Genomic DNA, 20,735 nt, shown 5'->3' with positions numbered 1-20,735 from the left:
ATTGTTGGGTGTTCCCAAATCAATTAAATTGGAAGGCACGAACATGACGCGCTCAAAACACGTCTCCCCCACATCCGAAAAAGGCACTTCCAGACCACCACTCGCGACTGCAGCAGATCAACCACCCAAACAGCATAAATAATTTATTCATCAAAGAAAACCCCATCAGGACCTTTGAACCGAAACATCGAGATTGAAACCCAGCAAATCTCTCTACAACCTGCAAAGCTCAAAACATCAAGACTCGAACAAATGGATATCGACGACATTCTCGCCTCTGTTTCGAATACCGAACGCATACCACAACGGACTGCAGATTTGCAAGCATTGACAAGAGCTTGGGTTGCTGAGAGATGTGCGCCGGAGTTATTGCCATATCCTGAGGAGTTGATTGATAGGGTTATGGATCGGATAAAAGTGCAGGTAAGGAGATATTTTCTTTTTTTTTAATCTTTTTCTTATCTGGATGGATATTCTTCTCTAATAAATCCGGAAGAGGAGGCAAGATCTTGGTGTTTGAGGAAAAGAGAGGTTGGTGTGATATTGAAACGATGGTCTGGAGAAAAGGCCTAGCATGGCCAAAGGGAACCAAGAGAGGAAGGGAAAGAAGAACCAAGGAGACACATGCCTCATCACGAAAAAGAAAGAGCACTTTTAAAACCACCACTATTCCATGGCAAGAGCTAACAAATCTCTCTTTCCCAATTATAGATTGAGACGGTAGAAGACATGACAGGAACAATGGACCCATCCGCAAACTTCAACCTCATCATAATCCAAACCGAACTCGAGCGATTCAAATTCCTGATCCGCTCATTCCTACGAGCAAGAATAGCAAAAGTATGTTCTTTCCCGATTCCTCTTGATCTTTTCATCTCTCTTGATCAGCTCTTGATACTGACTCATACACAGCTCGACAAATACCCCCACCACCACCTCCCCTCCCCAAATCTCAGCGCCACAGAATCTCAATACCTCACCCATCGCGTCAGTCTACTATCCCACCACTTCTCGACCTCGTTTTTGGGGTCTTTTCCTGCGCAGTTGCAGAAATTGGATGATACGGCGGGAGGGATAAGTATGGTGGATGGGCCGGATGTGGATGCTGCGGTGTTTGTGAGGGTGCTCAGGGATGCGGGTCACGTGGAGGTGCAGGGAGAACAAGGGGTGGGTGTTGTGGAGTTGAGGAGGGGTGATGTTTGGTGTGTTAGGTGGAGTGCGATTAAAGAGGCTTGTTTGAGGGGGGATGTTGAGATGGTTTAGATAGGATATGTGCACACACGAGACTTTTTCATGAAGGGCTGCATATCAAGGCATTCAGCTAATAAAAGTCGATTGGAAGGTACAACCTTGATGTGCGAAAGAAGACTGTTATTGGTATCATAGCTTGCTAAGTCTGCAAGAAAGAAGAAAAAAACATTATGAAAGAGACGATGAATGATGTCGAGCCATGAATCAGTGACGGCAGATGCTCAGTGGACCTTCAGCCATTCGAGGACAACTTCGAAGGATTGCTTCTGAGCTTGCTTGATGGCTTCATCTTGGTACTCGCCAACAACTGCAAAGCCTGTAATGACTGTCAGCTAACGATTCTGCCAATGTTAAGGATAGAAATTTACCGTGTGGTACTCCAGGATAAGTCCATTCTTGGACCTCAACGCCCTTCTCCTTCAAAGTCTTGAGGCCAGCCTCGCGCACCTCGTCGCTAAATAGAGGATCCTCGTCCACAGTCAAAAGAGCAATAGGATTCTTGACACCATGGAAGTCTTCACGCTCAATGGTTGCGCCATGAAGAATGACAGCAGCCTTGACAGCAGGACCTTTTCTGATCATGCCCTCCTCGGCCTTGCCAGCTGCCTCTTCACTGACCTCCGTCTGACCCTCCAGCACATCAGCTCCCAGCTCGCTAGCCAGCAAGAGCGCAAATCTGCCACCGACACTGACACCAACGCAATACACACCGCCACCAGCTTGTACAGCATCGGCGAACTCATCCTTGACAGCAGTCAAAACCTTGTTCAGTCTCGGCAAGACAGAGCTAGGTGTATGTCTTGCCAACCACATATCCAATCTAAAGCTCTTTGCAACCTCAGCAGCTCTCAATTTCAACTGCTCGAGGAAACTGGTCTTGTCGTCGCCGGCAGAAAAGACAGAGTTGGGTGCTGGATCGTTGTTGAATTGGTCGGGCATGATGACGAGGTATCCTTGTTCGGCATAGGCGTCGGCTTGGAGTTTGTTGGCTGGGGCGTGTATGCCAGTACCACCCGTCAAGAAAAGGAGGAGTTTGCAGGGGGCGTGGGGGTAGTCGGCGGGTTTTGTGATGTAGCATTCGATGTCATTGAATTTGGTGATTTCACCGGTCGGGGTTTGGGAGGTGGAGGTTGGTTCTGTGACTACAGGTTGGTATGGGTCTATGACTGAGATGAGAGAAGTGGCTTACGTCCGCCTTCATGGACTTGAGCTTCTTCGTTCTGTAATGTGGTCAGTTTCCAGTGATCAGCTGGCAGTGTCGAGGCTCACTCCTAGACTTGGGCCTTGGTCGACGGCCGAGTCGCCTGGAATGGCACTCTGCTCGGCCAAATCGCTTTCGGGAGCTCTGGTTGCTATTTCGTCGTCTGCCATGTTTGCTTGTTGTCTGTGTGTATAGTTGGTGTTTGTGGTTGGCAGCAACTTGGAGACAGGCTTTACCCCACAACCGCTGACGTCGAAGGGTCTTTGCATAGTTATGCAGCATTTGTGCAAGTTTACTCTTCCTACAACCCTGTCTCAAGCGCCGTCTACATCTTCTTCCTTATTGAGTTTACGGAACAAGAACTACACAGTGTCAGTCGGTCGAGGGGCGCTTGTATCTTCTAACACTAGATTACGAATCAATGGAGTTGTCGAAAAGAAGTGCTCACGCGAAGCTTTGCGTCTATGCAAAATCTCGTATTGTATCGTGGTATAGATGCACGGGTCTGCTTGAGACGATCATTCTAGAGCATTTAGTCGGAATCACTCAGCATGTCCTCGCTGAGGTCGTCATCACGCGCGACATGTGTTGTCAATGCCTCGATGGCAGCTACACAGCCCTCCTTTACTGCCTTGCGCTCCTTCTTGCCATTGGCAATTTCGGCCTTCCTGACTACCTTCTCGATGAAGTACCGCAGGCCCTGCACCATATCCGGAACATCTTGAGCCTTTGAGAATACCTCGTTGACCGAAAGATCCCACTTGCTGCCCTTCGAGTTCTTCATCATCTTGATCAAAATCCTAGTCAACAGGACTTCGGTGAATGTGTTTGTCTTGGGTTGCAGGTAAGCGAAATTGAGTGTCTTTAGCGCTGTAATGGGGAAACCGCCCTCGGTGATGAGATCTGCGTAGAAGCGAGCAAGGTTCACAATCTTGCGAGTGCTCATGTTCTCGTCTTCATCATCATCGAAAGCATCGTCTTCGTCATCGGCTGTCATTGCCTTTTCGCCCATGCGCTTGAAGATGTCCCAAAGTCCGAATTGGAAGGCCTTGAGCATGCGCTTCTCGCTGCAAAGCTTTTTGGCGATGAGTGTGTAGTATGGGTTGTAAGTAGCTTCGGCACCTGCGCAGTGAACCAGCACGCGAGGAATCTCAAGCTCTTGAGCCTTCTTGAAGCCCAGCTTGAGAAGGCGCAAATGAGCATCTTGGTAATCAGAAGCTGACATGATGGTGACGAAGATGGCACGACGGATGTCAGTGTTCATGCCTTGCTGACGTGCTAGTTGAATCAGATCAACACTGCCGTCATCGGCAGCTACTGTCGTTGAGTCGTTCTTGGAGGCCTTGACAGCAGGCTCATCGGAAGCGTCCTCATCCTTTGATTGCTTTCCAGGGTCCAGCCAACTTGCTCCGACAAGCCACCATTTGCCCTTCTTTTCTGTATCGCGGATATCTGCCAATCCGATGCGCAGAGGCTCGCTTGCCTTGAGAGACGATCTGTTGTTGAGAGAACCCAGAGTCTTCTTCATTCTTGTTGTGTGTTCTGACACAATAGCAGAAGCCACCACACCAGTCTTGACGCGATTGTTCTTGAGGTTGTTGATGGTTTCGATCATGAATTTTGTTCTCACCGAGAGATTCGCTTCTCCAATACGAGTGACCTCCTTCTGCACCAGAATGACAATGTCTTTCAGTGCCGAAGGGTCATCCGCTCGAAGCTGGGGTCCAGAGTTGCGGATGATCTTCAACAAAAGTTCGGTATTCGCCTCGTTGAGCTCCTTGAGGAACAAACGGATGTAGTCGAACACAAGGTTACAGCCGATAAGTTGGAAGTTGTAGAGTTCGGAAACCAGGGACATCAAGTTTGAAGTTTCTTTGCCTGCTGTGGTGCCCCCAGTGTAGTGTCTGTCAAAGTCGGTGACGATACGCTCAATGACTTGAGCACCGAAATCTGTTCCGATCACCTTGTATAAAGCGGCCATGAAACCTGCATGGAGGATGAGGAAGGTGTCCTGTAGAGTAGTGCGATCACAAATAAGACCAAGTAGGAGGTCGATAAGTGTGGTGGTAACGTATTGACGAGGGTTGTTCTGGTAGATTCCCTCGATGGTTTGAAGAATAGACAGAAGATTCGCTTCCGAGAGACGGTTGAGCTGACCCTGTATTTGACGACGAAGACGTGCTAGAGCCTCTGTGTCTGATGATGGAGCGCCTCGCAATGAAGGCGGAACGTACTTCTGGACCGGAGCAGCACCAGCGGGTACAGGAGCAACGTAGGGATTCTCGCGCACCTTCGGTGCAGGTGCCTCCTCTTCGCTTCCCTCATCGTCTTCGTCAAAGTCTTCAAACTTCTCCTCGTCCATGTCGTCACCCTCGGCTTCATCAAGCATATCCTCATCCGATCCATCTTCGTCGTCCTCGTCCATATCATCTTCGTCACCGTCTTCCAAGCCGTCAAGGTCGCCATCTTCGTCGCTCTCGCCTAGACCATCCATGATGTCGTCGAGACCATCAAATTCGTCTTCATCGCCGCTCATGTCTTCATCTCCCTCTTCCTCGTCGTCTTCCGAAGGCTCATCTGCGACAGCAGCAGCTTGACTGACCTTCCTCCTCTTCTGTCGCAACCAATCGTCGTCGTCCGAACGCTTTCTCTTTGGACCATCGTCTTCTTCATCGTCATCTAAACCTTCCAGTAGATCGTCAAGTCCGTCGTCTGCAAAAGCCTTTGATCTCTTTGTCGACTTGATTCCTAGTTTTTTCTCGAGGGCGGCAATTTCAGCATCATCTTGGGCCAGTCGATCCTTGACAGCTCTCGAAATGCGTGCAGGGGGCGGTGGCGAATCTCCTCGAGTCTTTGACTCCGGAGGATCTTGCTTCTTGGTTGATTTCAGAATTGACTTGGGCTTGTCCTCCTTTACGGGTTTCGAATTTGGCTTCGAGGCAGGTGGCGGGGTAGGCTCGTCATCGCTCTCCTCAAATTCATCTCGTTGCGGCTGAGGTTGAGGACGTCTTTGCGGTTGAGGTCTCTGTGGCGGTGGGCGGGACCTTGATTGCTGGTGGCTCTGTTTTTTCTGGTTTCTCTCGTTCTTGCGACGCTCCTTCCGTGTTGGGGTATTCTTTCTGCTGTTGCCAGTATCCCCACCAATCTGGTCTAGCAGTGCCTTGGGCAGCTTCGGTTTGATAAATGAGTCGTTGGAACGCATGGCCGGTGTCTTGACCAGAAACTAAAAATGGCAAGAGCATAAAATAATTTTGGCGGCATGTGAAGCGTCTTCCCCACATTCTCGATGGAGAAGATGCGATCTGATCGCGACCGATGGATAAGATAAGGTAATTGGTCGGTAGCGACTTCCCCATTCACGTCGCTGCCCGCAACGACACTTGACTTGTGCTGTGCGCTGGCTGTTCTATCTTCTATACCACAACCACAACCATGTCGTCACATCTTAGCAACGATGAGGTATGATCGCGTGACAATTCCGTGATACGCAAACTAACATTGGTACAGTTCTTCACCAAATTGGTGTCTCTTCTTGAGACGCGCCAGCAAAAAGGTCACGGCAGCATCTGGCTGACACAGAAGCGACGTACGCAAACAACCTTCTCGTGCTTCTCTTCTGCGCTGACACACACAAGTGACTTTCGACGAATCCTCTGCCTCCAAACCTACTGATTCTCCTCTTGCCGATCTGGAACCACCATCAGCACCTCTACCTATTGTCGTTCGCGCGACAGACGGCAACTCGCAAAACAAGGATCGCAAAAAGTCAGACAAGGTCAAGCTCAGCACAGTTGTACAACCCGATGATCTGGAGGCCTTCTATACTCGCTACGCAGAAGTCTGCAAACAGGGCATGCAAGCATTGAAGAAGAGAGACCGCAGCAAGAGAAAGAAGCAAAAGCAGGGCAAGAAGAAGGCTCAAGAGGACAAGAAATGAGCTACCTTACATCTTGTTGGATGTTAACGAGTAATGACGCCCGTCGATCCTGAAGGGATAGCCGCGCCGTCTACGGCCTGCACAAGCCATGGAAGATGTACTGCTTGTACTCCTGGTGTAGCCAAAATGGCTGATGCTGTGCTTGCTGTCGAGACTCAAGTCGCAAGCTCTCGATCATGGAAGACTGATGGAACCGAGGACGGCCGGGACAGATACCACGGAACAAAGACGCGCAAATGTTTGTACGCTAAGAATTGCTGAAAGTATGGTCTGCTTGCCACAAAACGACGAAACAGTTTTCAGAATTACATTCAGATATCTGCCTCGATGCACAACCTTTCTTTGCTCACCAGTCCTCTCGTTCAAAATCTTTCCAGCGCCATGTCTATCACGATAAAACGTAATTCTGACATTTCGTCTTTCTCTTCCACATGCGTCCTGCCAGATCATACGAAACTCGCTCGCTACATATGGCCTCACTTCTCTGCCCAAAGACCTCCTAAGGACGTATTGAGCGAACGAAAAGGTTTCTCTTCTCTCTTTCACTTCTGAAACGACTAATCTCCTCCCTTTGCAATCTCCCCCTATTATCTTTTTGTTACTCAGTACACAAATCCCTCGAGTCGGGTAAACCATTTCATACGACACATCTCCAGCCGATACAGCAAATTGCACACATTAGTAAGCTTCTACACGCTTGCGACTATATCACGACTGACAGAATCTTGGCAGAAATGGGGGAGGAACCTCGCAAACAGTTTGCTTCCAAGGCAGTACTACCCACTACGCCGACCGGCTGGACTCCAGTGCTTTACGATCTAGACTCAGTCAACGGACAGACCATCCTCACTGCTGTCAAGAAGGATGCCGGCTTTATGGCTGAAGACTTGTTCGTTGCCGACATGAACGGGCGCCTGCTTGAAAAGCTGGTCGAGATTAAGGGTGACAGCTTCGTGTTCAAGCATAGCCATGCCCACATTAACTAATTTTCCGGCCTTGTCTTGGATATCTTGGAATGGACCGAGCACAAAGTCAACTGCGCAGGTATGGAAGCCGAGGGGATGAAGCGCATTTCTTCCGCCGCTCGCATCTGTTCCGCCATCCGCATTTGCTGCCTTCAAATCAAGATGGAGAAGTTCTCAGGAGAATCCGCTTAGTCGTAGACAAGACCAGTGAGCATACACAGGGCAGAGCTTGATGATCCATATATTGTGCTGACGGAGTTGAAAAGTTGCGCACTACATCATCACAAGCTATGGTGAACATTCGAAACTAGAGACGAACAAACGAAGAAGGAGGTCACAAGAGCACTGAGGTAAAGAATGAGCAACTGCAAGGCTGTTGACCATGACACCAATCCCCAGCCATTCAAATCCCACACTCTTTCAAGCAAGCACGACGATCTGAGCTTGATCTTACCGTTAGCTGGCACCACCAAACGCAGTCAAGACAAGAAAACAGAAAGCTGTCGGGGGGATCTCCACAGACACGTGCTTTATATCGATCATGCCCTCAGATTCAAACTCAATTAACCCACTCATCCAGTTTTGCTATTCTCCTCATGTAGCTATTGACCGTTGCGCTTTCTCCCTTACACTTCCGCAGCCTCGACTCTTCTGGTCTTGCGCTCTACAATACACTCAGTTGCCAAAAAAACGCGCAATATCATATTCGGTTTTCTTTAGGTAATGGTTGGCAGCCTTTGGGTTCAAAGGAGTGAATTTCCTCACTTCGATGACTGCGCCTCAGAATCAACTCTGTGTATACGAACTCAAGGTCCGGTTGGTGCACCAAACCCCGCGTCGACCCAGAGCGAGTCTGATCAGAAGACATGTCACAAGGCCTGCCGGAATGGTAAGAGCAAAGGAAGAGACGAATAAGAGGAAAGGAAGATAACAATTCTAGCATTCGCACTTCCGTTATTGTCACAGCTGATCCCTTGGTAGAACCACAGAACCGGTCTCGTCTCGTCTCATGTCCTTAGATGACCACGAAAGATACTTCGATATCTCCACTTAGACTTACGGGGGCTTTCGCCTTCTCCCTCTTCGTACCACCAGCCTAGAGGCCTTTGAGACGGAGACATTCCGCTCGCTTACGTCCAGCTGACAGATAAAAGCCCAGTTGCCGCGACATATCTTTCCTCATCAATCCAAAGCTATCCTCCTCCTTCATTACTCTACTTTCCCCACGAATTTCCAAGTCATTCACAATGGGCCTCGCAGCTATCTTGGAAGTTGTCGGCATTTTCTGTCTGGCCTCCCGCCTAGTCGATTGGCCGAACCCAATTTGTGCTTTTGGTGGTGAAGACACATTGTCTATCGAGACAGATGACCCCGCCCAAGCACTCAAAGAACGCCTGAAGACAATGCCCGACAGCTTAAGCATCGAAATTCCTGACGGACCCATTGGCCAGGCCGAAGCCGAACGTATCATGTCCACAGCAATTTCTGCCATGAAAGCCCAGGCAACTGTTGGACCGGACGCCATGTCCCAGGATGAACTCGCGGAATTTTTGGCTACTTGACACCCCCAAACCGACCACGATGGTTACTGTCGCGACCAGCATTCCTGCCAAATCCTCGACACCCAAAAAACCTGTTGATCTCTCCGATCTTTCTGATGAAGAACTGAAGAGATACGGACTGGAACGGAACTGGGATTGCGGATTCTGGCAGATTCACCCTTGCGGCGTGAGAAAGATATCCGCATCCCCATGGCAAACGCAGTCACCGCCTTTGGACGAATTCTCGGCTGGTTTGGATGTCCCCAAGCCAACAAAACGCTCGGACGAGACTTCAGAATCTGATCACAGTTCTGAGGAAGAACCGGAAAGTACTATAGACGAAAGACTGAGAGGTTCTCGCCTTGATGCATCGAGAAGAGGTAAACATTGTCCACTTTGGACGCCATTCTGCTGGAAACGCTCGGCACCTGATGCAATCTCCGATGCCGACCACCGTTCTGAAGAAGAACTGAAAAAGGTCGCAGACGAAGGACCGGAAGCGGCGTTCATCTTCTGTATACCGACTCCCTGGATGCCACTCTGCCTTTAGGCAGCCCGCGTGCAAAGCAGTCACCATCCTCAACGTGAGTAGTAGTCCACTACAACTGTTCAGAGTCATGATTGTTACACTTGCTAATCTTGGATCAGTCGAGAGGCGAACCTCCATTCAGGGTTTTACTCTGATCACACTCTCGTCGATCAGAGAAGAGTAGCTCAACCTGCGCATGAATTGACAAAGAGGAATTAGGTGTTGATTTGAGGCAGGAGTTCTCTTTAGTTTGTCGTTCTGGTGGGCTTTTTCTGACGTACTGTCCTTACCTTGATCAGTTTGCACATTGTACTTACTTCACTATGTAGTTTCGACAATAGTAATGTTTAGTTGGAGTGTTGCTATGTCTGGCAGCTGTCCCCTCCTCAGGTATGGGTGTTGTCAGGAGCTGTCGAAATGCACAATTGATTTCTGAACGTGGGTCTGACCACGGAGATAGTCTCGAGTGAGCCCCTCTCTCTGTGGCAACTATGTTTTCCCTTGTCATTTCGACAGCAGCACTGTGACAGTATTACCACACGGGGAGAAAGCAAGTACGATGATCTAAGCTCGGTGTGCGCAAACGGAGTCTTTCATGACTGGACGGGAGATACGGAAGCACCCGGTAATGTAACCATTGATCGAGCGTTGGTCCAGTGGTAATAAATACAAGGTTTGCTGATGCTATCTCCCCTGCTGTAAGACTTGTTTGCTGAAAATTTTCGATGCGTTGTCTTCAGGCATCACCATCATGCTCATTCTATCCAAACCTTTATCAAAAGCAACACACTCCCATCGGCCTACATCCGGAATTACAGACCTACCGCTACATCAAGTCTTATCAATAACTCTTCCAGCCATCCGCAAAAGCAAGATCTTGTTCACAGTATCACAATGCGTACCCATAAAACCCACACCTACCTCAGGACGACCCAGAACCAATCTACAAAACAAATAACCACCATCCACTCAAACACCAGAACCATCACCATGTCGGGCAACAGAAACTATTCCAACCCACGCTGGGAGTCTCAAAACACCTTCCGCACCATCGTTTCCGCAGAAGAACAAGAGCGAGCCAGAAGACATGGGCGTGAGGTGCCATTCCTTGAAGGCAGACTCGAGATGCTGAATAGACATCTGCTTGACACGAACCATCAGCTCAGAGCTAAGCTTGATGAATTGGCTGCGTTGCAGAATCGGTATGAGGACCTAAACAGGGCTCATAACAGTCTTATCGCATCGCACAGGAGGGTTGCGAGGAAGAATGGGGAGTTGGTGCAGGAGAATGACATGTTAAGGGCTCTGCACAGGGGGGGTCGTCGTTGATTCATGTCTGGCAGAGGCGGACCATGATCAAGCAAGAGTTGAAGACTGTGAAACATATGTCAGCGGCATGACATCACATGTGTGGGAGAGCAAGGATATAATGAATTTTAGAATAATGGAGGTTCAGAAGTTGTATGTGATCAAAGCATGAGCTAGTATACGTTTGAGCTGCCGAACGCAATGTTTCGGGGATAAGATGCACGAAGCTGTCATGATATGAGACATTAGCCAGCACACTGAGCCAACATTCTCTCGGACTGAGTGTTGTCGTTGCTGTTTAGTGAAGGCCAGGCTCTGCTGACTTCCACATGCAACCACAATCTTCACCAAATTTCGCTTTTATCTTTCGGTCTACTCTCACTCACAACAACAAAACACTCTATCTTCTCACAAAGCTGGACCTCGAGATCCTTTCTTCTTTCTTTAACCCGATCATCGTCAACGATCATCATCATGCCACCCAACGCCTCCCCAAGCAACCACGATGAAGATGACGCAAAAGAGATCCTAGAATTGCAAAACCAGATCAGCGCCATCCTCATGCGCAAGCGCAAGAGAGAGTTCGACGCTTCGGAGGACGAGGTCAAGCACCTCAAACACCGTCTTGCATCATCTCTCGCCAGGTGCCAGGAGACGAACACCAGATTGGCATCAGCTTTGGACACCATCAGAAAAGTCCGAACCGAGAATGAGCTTCTGGAAAGGGAAACCAAGAAGCAAGTGCGATCAGTCAAGGCTCTGGAGGACGAGAACAAACAACTCAAGACTCAGCTGGAGAATCTGAAGAAAAATGAGGCCACTTCCAAGAAGGCTGTTTCGGACCTCAAGAAGAAGCTCGGCTCGGTGCTGGAAGCATTCTCTGAAGTTTAAGGCAATGACGACTTCCGTAAGCTCGTCCCAAGAGGATCACACTGCACCATCATACAACCAGAAGAACGACTGATCATCTGACAGCACAACAGGAAAACACAAAACACATCATTAGAGTCGTGGATGACCCGAAATTTATACAGACGGCAGAGCATGGCGAGACAACAGTGCAAGAGAATCGCAGATAGGAGAAGAAGGCAAGGTGAAAGTGGATGAACGTGGTCTGGTTGATGTAGCTTCCTTTGGTGTTCACTTGTCACCAATGTTTCACTGGGCCTCTGAGACTCACTAAGAGCTCGCTCAGCTATGCGTCAAAACAGCACTCCAACATCAAATCAAAAAGTTGTTACACATCTTCCATCTCACATACTACCTTGCGCTCACACGAACAAACACTAAAGACATATCTACATCGAGAACCGCCCATCATGGTCACTCCCGCCGACATGATCAGAGAGCTCACCCTCAACAACAAAATCCTCGTCAAGAAGAATGAAGCTCTCAAGGTCGAAAACCACAACCTCAAAGTCACCAACGACATGCTCAAGAATAAGGCCGCTACCGACCAAGCCATCATGAACGCCGCCGTCACCATCAAGAATCTCGAGGCTTACAATCAGACCCTTGAGAACGAGAACCAGCACCTCAGAGAGCAGCTCGAGCACTGCACTGAGAAAAAGAAGATAGACAAGAAGTTGGAGATCTTGCGAAAGGAGGTTGAGGCTATTGATGAGGAGCTTGAGAAGCGTATGAGGGAGATGAACATCATGCATGAACTGAACGAGAAAATCAAGCTTTTGAAGCAGATTAATGCTCAGGAAGATGGCCAGAACGAGAACGAGTCAGATTCTGATGATGTCTTCAAGGTGCACACCAAGGAAGACAGCAAGTGATTCAGGGGTAAGTCTGTTTATCACCCGCATGTCAAGATCGACTGCTGACAAGTCTTCAGGACTGCCTCCCCCACAGGATTCTTCAAAGTGTTGAAATAGTTCTTTTGGATGGTGTGGTGACGAAATGATCTCCCGGCGTCTTGTTGCGGAAGTTCTGGGAGTGCTCGCATAAGAGATGCAGTTTCCGTAGATAGTCACATCCGGCAAACAGACTGTCGCAGAAGAGAAGGAACCAAATACTCAGAGTACACGAATAACCGAAATTCATACGTAAAACAGAAGGTGCTAAAAGGATTCTTCCTTCCCCCTGATTCGAACCCCGGCCACCTACAACAAGACCATATATTCGACTCAAATTGATTTTGTTCCTGTAATCGGTTGAGTGGTGTAACGGCTTACACTCCTGATTGGTAATAAAACCGATATCTCAACTCTCACCTTGTACGCCTTAAATCATGCATACAGCCAGTGTCCGACATTTGGTGGCTAAGATCAAGCGACGAGAGGCTGGTTTTCCCATACGAGCTCAGCTCTGATTTTTTGCTATTTTGCCATGGTTGTTGTTACTGTTATTTCTCTTTCTCGTACTCATTTGCTTCCGACTCGACCATCTCGTGTTCCAGCCAGTCACATGTTCGAATCTTCTGCCCTCACTACGGCAGGGGAACAAACGACACACGCACATAGATCTTCTTGTCTTTTCAACTCCATTGGCCCCTGGGTACCAAGCGATTATTTTGCTCTAGTCCTTATAAATGCAATGGGTTCTTTGCGTGCCAATCTGCATCTCAGAGGTTCAAGGAAGGCGCAGGAGAGAACGATATCTTACTCGCTGAGAATAAGAATCTGCTTGCTAACAACGAGAATCTTCGCGTCAGGGACTACGGACTCAAGAGAGAAGTAGTAGAGGCTTACAGAAAGCTCTGGAGTCAGAGGATCGAGGGTTGTTTGCACAAAGAACCTTGTTGTACGTTTGTCTCAAGTCTTGACCTTTTTGTTCGGTGTGAACAACACTAACATCCAGTGGTTTCCAGACAGCTCTTTTCGTGCTGCCACAGCAAGCACAAATACGACACTTTCACATCACTCAAACTCATAGTTTTCCTCTCAACACCCACACTCATAATCAACCGTTGCACCAAAACATCATTGCACCAAAAGATCGAGACGAAGATCACGTTTGATCACCATCACCATGGAAGCCGCTGCTGAAACACACAACGATCTAGTCAACCTGCTCAACGAAAAGAACATCGCCCTCACTGAGACCAAGGTCGAAGCAGCCGAGAGCGCCAATGCGGTCGACAAGATCATCGAAGAAACCCTCCAGCTCAAGGCCGAGAATGAGCGCCTTCAAGCCGAGATCAAGGAGCTCAGAATCAAGCTGTGGGACGCGACTGAGGTGGAACGCAAGATGAATGCTGGACGTCTGCATGATGTCTTGAGAGTTCTTTGATTGAATTGCAAGGACATCAAAAGTTTTCTTATGACGATGGCTGAAGATGGTATGAAGAGAGAGATCGTTGCTCGACACCAGATGGTGAAATTCAGGGGTAAGCCAGCGTTGACGAAAACCTACCATGAGCTCGGAGACTGACACGCGAAGGACGCAGAGGCGAAACACAACCAGATTTGCCTTTCGAGTACCGCGGTAGTCGTTGCTCTTTCTCTGCGGTAGTCCACACAAAATGGAGAAGAAGATCCAGAGATCATACAAACTTGCCTGTTCTTCACGCTAGCTTTCCTAACAACGCATTTCTTTTCTCGTACCTGTCTTGAACTAACGAAATTACAATCTTAACCTGTATATGAACTCCTATGTGTTCGAGATGAAAATTGCACAGAAGGTTCCAGCCAAAGGAGACTCTACTTCTCGGCCGCGCACAGTGCCCACTATCTCGTTCGGGCCAATACATACAAATGTACATCGATGACTAATTAGGCTAGAATTCAAGACATATCTGAGGTCAAGGTAAACATGTGAGTGACCACTGATTGATTCGCGCTCTGTGAGCCTTATTTACTGTTCTCCTCTTTGCTTATGGTTTGATCTTGGCCTCTGTGCTTGTGTTTCGGTCTGGTCATCGAAGAAGGCACGGCTTGTTTGCACTTCATTTCGTGATTGATCACTTTCACACGCGCCGAGCTTGAAACAGACAACCACTACCTGCAGCTTCCCGAACTTCTCTTGTTTGCACCGCACCTACCATTTCATCCCACCAGGTGCACTTAACTTCCTTCTTTCCACCTTTACTTTTCTTCCAGCTCACTGTGATACGAAAAATCAAAACGCAATGCTCTCAACAACTTCAAGCGCCGGTAGTGGCCGAACCCTGGACACACTGCCTATTCAGGTCAAGAATAAGATCTTCTCCTATTTCCTCTTGGGTAAGAACGTCAAATATTCCACCAAGGGCAAACAACCTGGTCACAGGTACAAGTTCAACGCTTCCCTCATGCTTGTCAACAAGAGACTCAACCAAGACGCCTCCATGTATGTTCGAAGCCACAACGAGTTCATCCTCATCCACGTCAAATGGTTTGCCTTTGAGATCGATCAAGGCAGATTCCTCCCTTACGTCGCTGTCGGAAATGCGGCCAAAACCTTCAAGTGTCCCGCCGTGGAAGCCACGATCAAGCACCAGAGTACCAATTGTGGATGTACCCCTGGCTCGGACTGTTCTGTCAGGCACCAGCCAGTGCCGGAGAAGGTCACCCGTGCTCTTTTGATGGCCGAGGATCTGGACGTCTTCGTCAGACATCTCAAACTGGCCTACCACATCTGGCCAACACTTCCCATCTACGTCCACTCAGCGCCTGGTGACAGTCCTGTCGAGTGGTCCGCCAGTCCAGCCCAGACGCATATCGACTTTGTTTGGAAGATCAATAAGCCGTTCCGTCAGGACCTTACTCAGGCCCAGCTCCGCGAGCGTCAGATCAGACTGTTGGATCCAATCTCCAAGCTTGTCAACAATGGACAGAACGTCAAGATACTTGGTGCTGAACATGATCTTGTGTCCACTACGGTCAGAGCCATGACCCCTCGCCTGCTCTCGCTCGATGCCGTCGGCTGGGATCTTTACCACCTCATCAAGGCCGAGAAGCAGTACTTGGATGAAATACCCAACCATCAAACACCGAGGCAACTTGAACTGAGCAACGCCTACCAGTACATCGGCAGCCTTGGATGGCTCTTTCCTGACAACAACGAATCACCCTCGACAGCCTTCGTCTTCAAAGCTGACTCCCCCGGCTTCAACGCAGAGGGTGTGCCCTTGGCGTACTGGTCCATGGAGAACGGACAACACGACCAAGACACTTCCTGCTGGCAATATAACGTACAAATCCTCAGTCTTGACTGCACACTCACTCAGGCAAAAATGGCTCTGGACATGAAGATGCACAACACTTGCAAGTTCTTCATTTCCTTCTGCAACATGATTCTGAACACAGGCTATTTCGCCTTCCCAGACGAGATCCGGTCGGCCGTGTGTCATTACAACTGCTTCTTCTTGCTTTGGGAATCAGGTCGCCAGAAACGTCCCGGTGCATACACTGAAGTCATGCTTGCTCTGGACGACATCTTGTTGCAAGGCGCCGCCCATGGGTTTGACGACGAGTATGTCCGTCAGGACAGGGATCGAGTTGCCCGCATTGTTTCGGTGGGTCTTTCCTGCTTCACTTGTTATCACCAACACATCCGCTGATTTAGTCTTTTAGAGAGAAATCAAGATCTCTGACAACGACAAACACAACTTCCCTGGTCTCTTCCGTCGCCAGCGTATCTGGAACACCCAGGCCAACCCACACCGCCCCGAAGGTTCCGGTTCAATGTCACTGTCCCCTTCTCTGTCTGCTAGCCTGGCTGCTTCCATCACCCGTATGGCCGACAAACGCATAACCGGTCCGGAATATTTGGATGAGGATAAGGATGAACGTGAAGACGAGGGTGAGGATGAGGCTGAGCACAGCGATGACGGTGATTTGGATGAGCTTGAGGACAGCGATAAGGATGGCTCAGACGAGGTTCATGGCAGCGAGGATGATCACGTTTTCATTGGTGTCTTCAATCCTCGTCACTCTCGCGGAGAGAGCACCTTTCGACTCCGCACTGAGCGAAGAGCAGATGGAATGGGGTACAACATCGTGCCTATAATTAACACACATTGATTGGCCTTTGCTGTGTTAGGCACTGTATGCAGCAGATGAAGTGACAGGAGATTCTCGGGTAGTGAGAAAAGCTTTGCTAGTAATTAATCAAGAGACGTGTTCAAGTGATGGGGTTCTCAGTGTTGCTGTGCGTGGTGTCCGGGCTCAATTCTATTCTGGTCGCTCCTTCCCTTTCTCCTGTCCTTCTTCCCAGAGTTGTTAGATCTGAGGAAGGCATGCCCTTCGCTCTTGAGTGTAATGCGGTCACCAACCAACAAGGCTCAACTTTCGCACATTCTAACTTCTCAAACAAGATACATCACACACCTCCAAGCACATCTACCAACGACACCAATCTTTGAACGTTCACGAACGCCAGAACCTGACTCACAACCTACTGAAGCATGCCGACTACTCGTGAAATCTTTCTGGTGAGTACACTGCTTCGCAGCTCGGTACAGTCTGATCTTCGACCTGCGATGCTAATGGAAAGTACAGCAACGCGAGATTGATACCCTCAGACGCAGCAACCAAGAACACGCCAGTACCATCGCAACCATGAAGAAGGTGGAAGAAGCACAGAAAGTCGTAATCAATAAGTGGATGGCGCTTGACGAGCAAAACCGCAAGAAGATCAACGAACAACACACCCAGATCAAGAAACTCGCAAAGAGAATCGCCCAGATGAAGGGCTCCAAGCAAATTCAGGAGGAGATTCTTGCCCTCAAGGCTAAACGTGCCAATGCTGAGAGGAAGATCGAAGAAGAGATCGCTGCTCTCAAAGCAAAGCGCGCAGAGACTGGTATTGAAACCGACAAAGAACTGCAGGAGCGTGAGAGGGAGCTCGAAATGGTCGAGGACAGCGAAGACGAAGATGATTGAGCAAGCCTCGAAATCTCACGGCCTTGGTCTGGCGGTCATGCATGGCGGATATCTCTTGTTTCGAATTTGCTGAGTGAAGCTTCATTCTCTTGCACTCACCTTCACATTGTCGATGGCATCACTTACATGACATGAGAATTCAATTCACTTATTTTACCACTCTCGCACTCGAGCAGCGAGCATGAAACTTTGCTTCTCTACGCTGAACTCCCTATTTCAACTCCATCCATCTCCATCGCCCAGGCAACCTCTTTCATTTCATACCAGATTCATCATCTTATTATAGAACTCGCAACACCAACAGTACTCCAAACAACGCAAACATGCACTTCACCGACGAACAACTAGAGAACGATCCAGAACTGCGTCCTAAAGTCTGGCGCTCAGAGAGTGCCTTCCAGCAGGAGCGGCTAATTCTTCTCAACAACCTGGCCGACATTCTGCACTCCCAGACCGACAGCCCACCCTCTATACCCGACGAACTCTCTCTGGCTTCTCCCACCTCAACAATCATCGTTGTCGACCCTGGAAAGACTCCTCGTCCAACTTCATCAATCTTCTCTTCAAGCATTGCTTCCAGCGTCACTTCGCCCACTCGTTCAGTCTCCTCAATCTTCTCGCTTCCCTTTGGCTCTTCTTCACGCCTCTCAGTCGCCAGTCCTGGCCCTGCATCTCACACTCCCATCGTCTTCAGTTCTCCTCAAACCAGTACCTTCAGTTTCGAGACTGCCAACTCTAGTCCAGCAAAGGTCGACTCGGTCATGGGAAGTCCGGTCAAGTTCCGCAGCCCCAGCATCTTCAAGCGCAAGAACAAGAACGCCGCAAAAAAAGCTCCGGACGACAACGACAGTGTTGCTTCCAGTATCACCAGTATCAAGGAAGGAAGCATCTTCGACTACTTCAAGGCTACCTCCATCAAGAAGAAGGCCAGAAAGTCTAGGAGCAACAAAAGCGACGCCTCTAACGACGGCAAGAGTATCGAACCATGCGAATCAGACGACGAGCACACTGTCAAGGAGTTTGACAGAAGCGATAGCAGCAGCAGCATGGACAGCAAGGGCAAAGAGTATGTTGTCGAGCGTCTTGGTTTTGGCGGTGTCGGTGAGCCTCAGCCTGTTGAGCATCAGTATTGTTTTGTCAAGGCTCAGATCGAGAAGGTTAAAGGGATGTTTCTTGGCCGGGAAGGTGCAAAGACCAAGCTGTGAGGGGATATCCGGTGCCTTCGCGACATCGAGTCGGGGTCATGGCGGCTAGGGTGTCTGACCGACCTGAGAACAATGGGAAAGCATGAGGAAGAAGAAAAAAGAACAGGAAAAAAAGAAAACAGGAGTGGGTTGAGTGGTGAACTGGCAGTACTTCTGTCCATATTTCTTTGCTCGTTATTGTGTTTTACTTGCTCATGTTTCCTACTTACAGTAATCATCACCATCAAAGCAAATTCCCTCTTTGAACGCCCACCTTGTTCCATGCCATGGATCCTATCGCTTCATAAACCAGTCCTGGGTATATTTACCAACCAATGCGCCGTAGTCAGAAACTCCAGCAATGCATAATTCCAACAAAACCTGCACGTCCCATCACCTCTTTCCGAATCTGCCTCTGCCTTTGGCTTTCGAGTTCTTGTTCTTGATGTTGAGCTTTCTGAAGTTTGCGTGTGCAGTAGCGCTGATCTTCTTAGCTGCCTTCTTGACGATCCCATCGCTCTTGGAGCTTTTCGAGGCATCGTCTTTGTCCGTAGTTGTAGTCTTTGTCAGTTGTCGCTTGCGCTTAGCTTCCGTGTCACTATATGCTGCATCCGAATCTGCATCCGAGTCGACATCGTTCACGGCATCGGGAAGCTGTGTTTCGGCGACGTTGCCTTCGTTGTCAGAAGGCGGATCCGGATGCTCTCCTTGAGCTGGAGCCTTAGGCTTCGGTGCAGGTCGCACTGAGAATTGTTAGTATGGTTCAGGGTATCGCGTTGTAGATTGAACTTACTGATGACACGCTTTGTCTGACGCTTCAAGCCCTTCTTCTTCCACGGCTTCCTAAAGACACCAGCATCCTTCTCTTCCTCTTCAGACTCTTCGCTCTCGATAGCTTGATCAGGGCCTAATGGCATAACGACCTGACTGTCTTCAACTTGGACAACAGGCTTAGGATGTTCTTGATCATCATCGCCATTCTCCATCTCACGCATCATCTCCATTTCTTCATCAAGCCTGTGATCCTCCTGTTTCCTCATGCCTTGGATCATGCTGCTGAGACTTCTAACCAGACCACGCTTCTTGAAGGGCGGTTGTCGCATTCTGCCGATATTCATACTCTTGATCTCGTCATCGTTTTCGGCTTCTTCGGCCAAGGAGTCCATGATGAGCATGTTGGATGTCCTACGCAAGAAGGCGGGTGTCGAGAGACCCTTGGCACTCGATGGTGTAGCATGGGTAGGTTCATCATCCTCACGCTTTCTCTTTAGAGGTGTGGTCGAGACGAACGAGTCGAGTAGGAAGCGTTTGCTGCTTGAGGCAGGAGTGCGGTCATGTACATTCTCCGGTGGCGATTCGTTGTTGCCGAAAAGAGGTTGTGCCGGTTTACTCGGAGTAAAATTTGCATTCGCTTCTATGGATGCGAGAACGGTACGGGATGCTTTGGAAGCAGTTGACGACAGGTCGTCAAAAAGACTCAGAATATGGCCGTCTTTTTGTGGCGTGGGGCCGAGGTGCATTCGTACAGCGGCGGGCGTGGGCTCGAGTTCTACTTCCTCCTCTTGTAATGGGATGCTTGGGACAAGGAATTGCGAGTTGGGCTTCTGTGGTGTTGCGGCTACTGGACGAGCTTTCCTGGGCGTTGCATGGAGTGGTTTTTCAGGTTTCGTCGACTCGGTCTGCTTGGCCGAGGGCCGCCGTAGCCTATCATACTCTCTATACTTTGCAGCTGTCATCGACAATCAGTACAACCTCTTGGACACGAGGTCTCGTGCTTGCATACCAATCTCGACATTGTTCTTGATGTCATCACGACTCGGTCTTTTCCCATCGTGTTGGACAGAGAACTGTTTCTCCCATGTCTTCAACTCTACACGCAGAGTTTGCATCCGCTCTTCCGACATTGTTGGACATACATATGTTGTATTGACTTGCAACAAAGGAGGCTCAAAGAAACCTTGGGGAGTCGCGCCTCGGACGCGCCTGCTTCGCGAATGGCCAAGT

At 49.2% G+C, this 20,735-nt stretch overlaps 14 protein-coding genes across 14 annotated transcripts; 11 read left to right on the top strand and 3 right to left on the bottom strand.

Annotated features, from left to right (window-relative positions):
- Positions 1 to 252: 252 nt before the first annotated feature.
- M437DRAFT_62343 (DNA replication complex GINS protein SLD5) lies at positions 253 to 1,263 on the top strand (the record flags this gene model as incomplete). The annotated part of the gene is made up of 3 exons (XM_041024057.1): positions 253 to 423; positions 712 to 840; positions 913 to 1,263. The coding sequence occupies 3 exons, from the start codon at positions 253 to 255 to the stop codon at positions 1,261 to 1,263; spliced, it is 651 nt and encodes a 216-aa protein (XP_040885008.1).
- Positions 1,264 to 1,472: 209 nt separating this feature from the next.
- M437DRAFT_35833 (dienelactone hydrolase family protein) lies at positions 1,473 to 2,622 on the bottom strand (the record flags this gene model as incomplete). Its single annotated transcript, XM_041019330.1, has 3 exons — positions 1,473 to 1,567; positions 1,620 to 2,387; positions 2,529 to 2,622. The coding sequence occupies 3 exons, from the start codon at positions 2,620 to 2,622 to the stop codon at positions 1,473 to 1,475; spliced, it is 957 nt and encodes a 318-aa protein (XP_040885007.1).
- A 362-nt stretch (positions 2,623 to 2,984) lies between these two features.
- Positions 2,985 to 5,654, bottom strand: M437DRAFT_37270 (uncharacterized protein; the record flags this gene model as incomplete). The annotated part of the gene is made up of 2 exons (XM_041019598.1): positions 2,985 to 4,894; positions 4,961 to 5,654. 2 exons carry the CDS (start codon positions 5,652 to 5,654, stop codon positions 2,985 to 2,987), a joined length of 2,604 nt encoding a protein of 867 aa, XP_040885006.1.
- A 230-nt stretch (positions 5,655 to 5,884) lies between these two features.
- M437DRAFT_36961 (signal recognition particle, SRP9/SRP14 subunit) lies at positions 5,885 to 6,389 on the top strand (the record flags this gene model as incomplete). Its single annotated transcript, XM_041019545.1, has 3 exons — positions 5,885 to 5,911; positions 5,960 to 6,038; positions 6,088 to 6,389. 3 exons carry the CDS (start codon positions 5,885 to 5,887, stop codon positions 6,387 to 6,389), a joined length of 408 nt encoding a protein of 135 aa, XP_040885005.1.
- A 126-nt stretch (positions 6,390 to 6,515) lies between these two features.
- On the top strand, positions 6,516 to 7,375 carry M437DRAFT_80606 (uncharacterized protein; the record flags this gene model as incomplete). Its single annotated transcript, XM_041027377.1, has 2 exons — positions 6,516 to 6,631; positions 7,111 to 7,375. 2 exons carry the CDS (start codon positions 6,516 to 6,518, stop codon positions 7,373 to 7,375), a joined length of 381 nt encoding a protein of 126 aa, XP_040885004.1.
- Positions 7,376 to 8,601: 1,226 nt separating this feature from the next.
- On the top strand, positions 8,602 to 8,916 carry M437DRAFT_80605 (uncharacterized protein; the record flags this gene model as incomplete). The annotated part of the gene is made up of 1 exon (XM_041027376.1): positions 8,602 to 8,916. One exon carries the CDS (start codon positions 8,602 to 8,604, stop codon positions 8,914 to 8,916), a length of 315 nt encoding a protein of 104 aa, XP_040885003.1.
- A 1,498-nt stretch (positions 8,917 to 10,414) lies between these two features.
- M437DRAFT_62339 (uncharacterized protein) lies at positions 10,415 to 10,753 on the top strand (the record flags this gene model as incomplete). Its single annotated transcript, XM_041024056.1, has 1 exon — positions 10,415 to 10,753. One exon carries the CDS (start codon positions 10,415 to 10,417, stop codon positions 10,751 to 10,753), a length of 339 nt encoding a protein of 112 aa, XP_040885002.1.
- Positions 10,754 to 11,206: 453 nt separating this feature from the next.
- On the top strand, positions 11,207 to 11,623 carry M437DRAFT_62338 (uncharacterized protein; the record flags this gene model as incomplete). Its single annotated transcript, XM_041024055.1, has 1 exon — positions 11,207 to 11,623. One exon carries the CDS (start codon positions 11,207 to 11,209, stop codon positions 11,621 to 11,623), a length of 417 nt encoding a protein of 138 aa, XP_040885001.1.
- Positions 11,624 to 12,051: 428 nt separating this feature from the next.
- Positions 12,052 to 12,516, top strand: M437DRAFT_35837 (uncharacterized protein; the record flags this gene model as incomplete). Its single annotated transcript, XM_041019332.1, has 1 exon — positions 12,052 to 12,516. One exon carries the CDS (start codon positions 12,052 to 12,054, stop codon positions 12,514 to 12,516), a length of 465 nt encoding a protein of 154 aa, XP_040885000.1.
- Positions 12,517 to 13,711: 1,195 nt separating this feature from the next.
- Positions 13,712 to 13,972, top strand: M437DRAFT_71744 (uncharacterized protein; the record flags this gene model as incomplete). The annotated part of the gene is made up of 1 exon (XM_041025728.1): positions 13,712 to 13,972. One exon carries the CDS (start codon positions 13,712 to 13,714, stop codon positions 13,970 to 13,972), a length of 261 nt encoding a protein of 86 aa, XP_040884999.1.
- Positions 13,973 to 14,096: 124 nt separating this feature from the next.
- Positions 14,097 to 16,686, top strand: M437DRAFT_71743 (uncharacterized protein; the record flags this gene model as incomplete). Its single annotated transcript, XM_041025727.1, has 3 exons — positions 14,097 to 14,116; positions 14,831 to 16,178; positions 16,237 to 16,686. 3 exons carry the CDS (start codon positions 14,097 to 14,099, stop codon positions 16,684 to 16,686), a joined length of 1,818 nt encoding a protein of 605 aa, XP_040884998.1.
- A 383-nt stretch (positions 16,687 to 17,069) lies between these two features.
- Positions 17,070 to 17,547, top strand: M437DRAFT_62335 (uncharacterized protein; the record flags this gene model as incomplete). Its single annotated transcript, XM_041024054.1, has 2 exons — positions 17,070 to 17,096; positions 17,164 to 17,547. 2 exons carry the CDS (start codon positions 17,070 to 17,072, stop codon positions 17,545 to 17,547), a joined length of 411 nt encoding a protein of 136 aa, XP_040884997.1.
- A 323-nt stretch (positions 17,548 to 17,870) lies between these two features.
- Positions 17,871 to 18,752, top strand: M437DRAFT_62334 (uncharacterized protein; the record flags this gene model as incomplete). The annotated part of the gene is made up of 1 exon (XM_041024053.1): positions 17,871 to 18,752. One exon carries the CDS (start codon positions 17,871 to 17,873, stop codon positions 18,750 to 18,752), a length of 882 nt encoding a protein of 293 aa, XP_040884996.1.
- Positions 18,753 to 19,124: 372 nt separating this feature from the next.
- On the bottom strand, positions 19,125 to 20,635 carry M437DRAFT_36281 (uncharacterized protein; the record flags this gene model as incomplete). The annotated part of the gene is made up of 3 exons (XM_041019414.1): positions 19,125 to 19,474; positions 19,525 to 20,460; positions 20,515 to 20,635. The coding sequence occupies 3 exons, from the start codon at positions 20,633 to 20,635 to the stop codon at positions 19,125 to 19,127; spliced, it is 1,407 nt and encodes a 468-aa protein (XP_040884995.1).
- Between the last annotated feature and the right edge of the window lie 100 nt (positions 20,636 to 20,735).

Source organism: Aureobasidium melanogenum (assembly GCF_000721775.1).
Source record: "Aureobasidium melanogenum CBS 110374 unplaced genomic scaffold scaffold_1, whole genome shotgun sequence".
Lineage (NCBI taxonomy): Eukaryota > Fungi > Ascomycota > Dothideomycetes > Dothideales > Saccotheciaceae > Aureobasidium > Aureobasidium melanogenum.
This window is presented reverse-complemented; position numbering and strand designations above follow the sequence as displayed.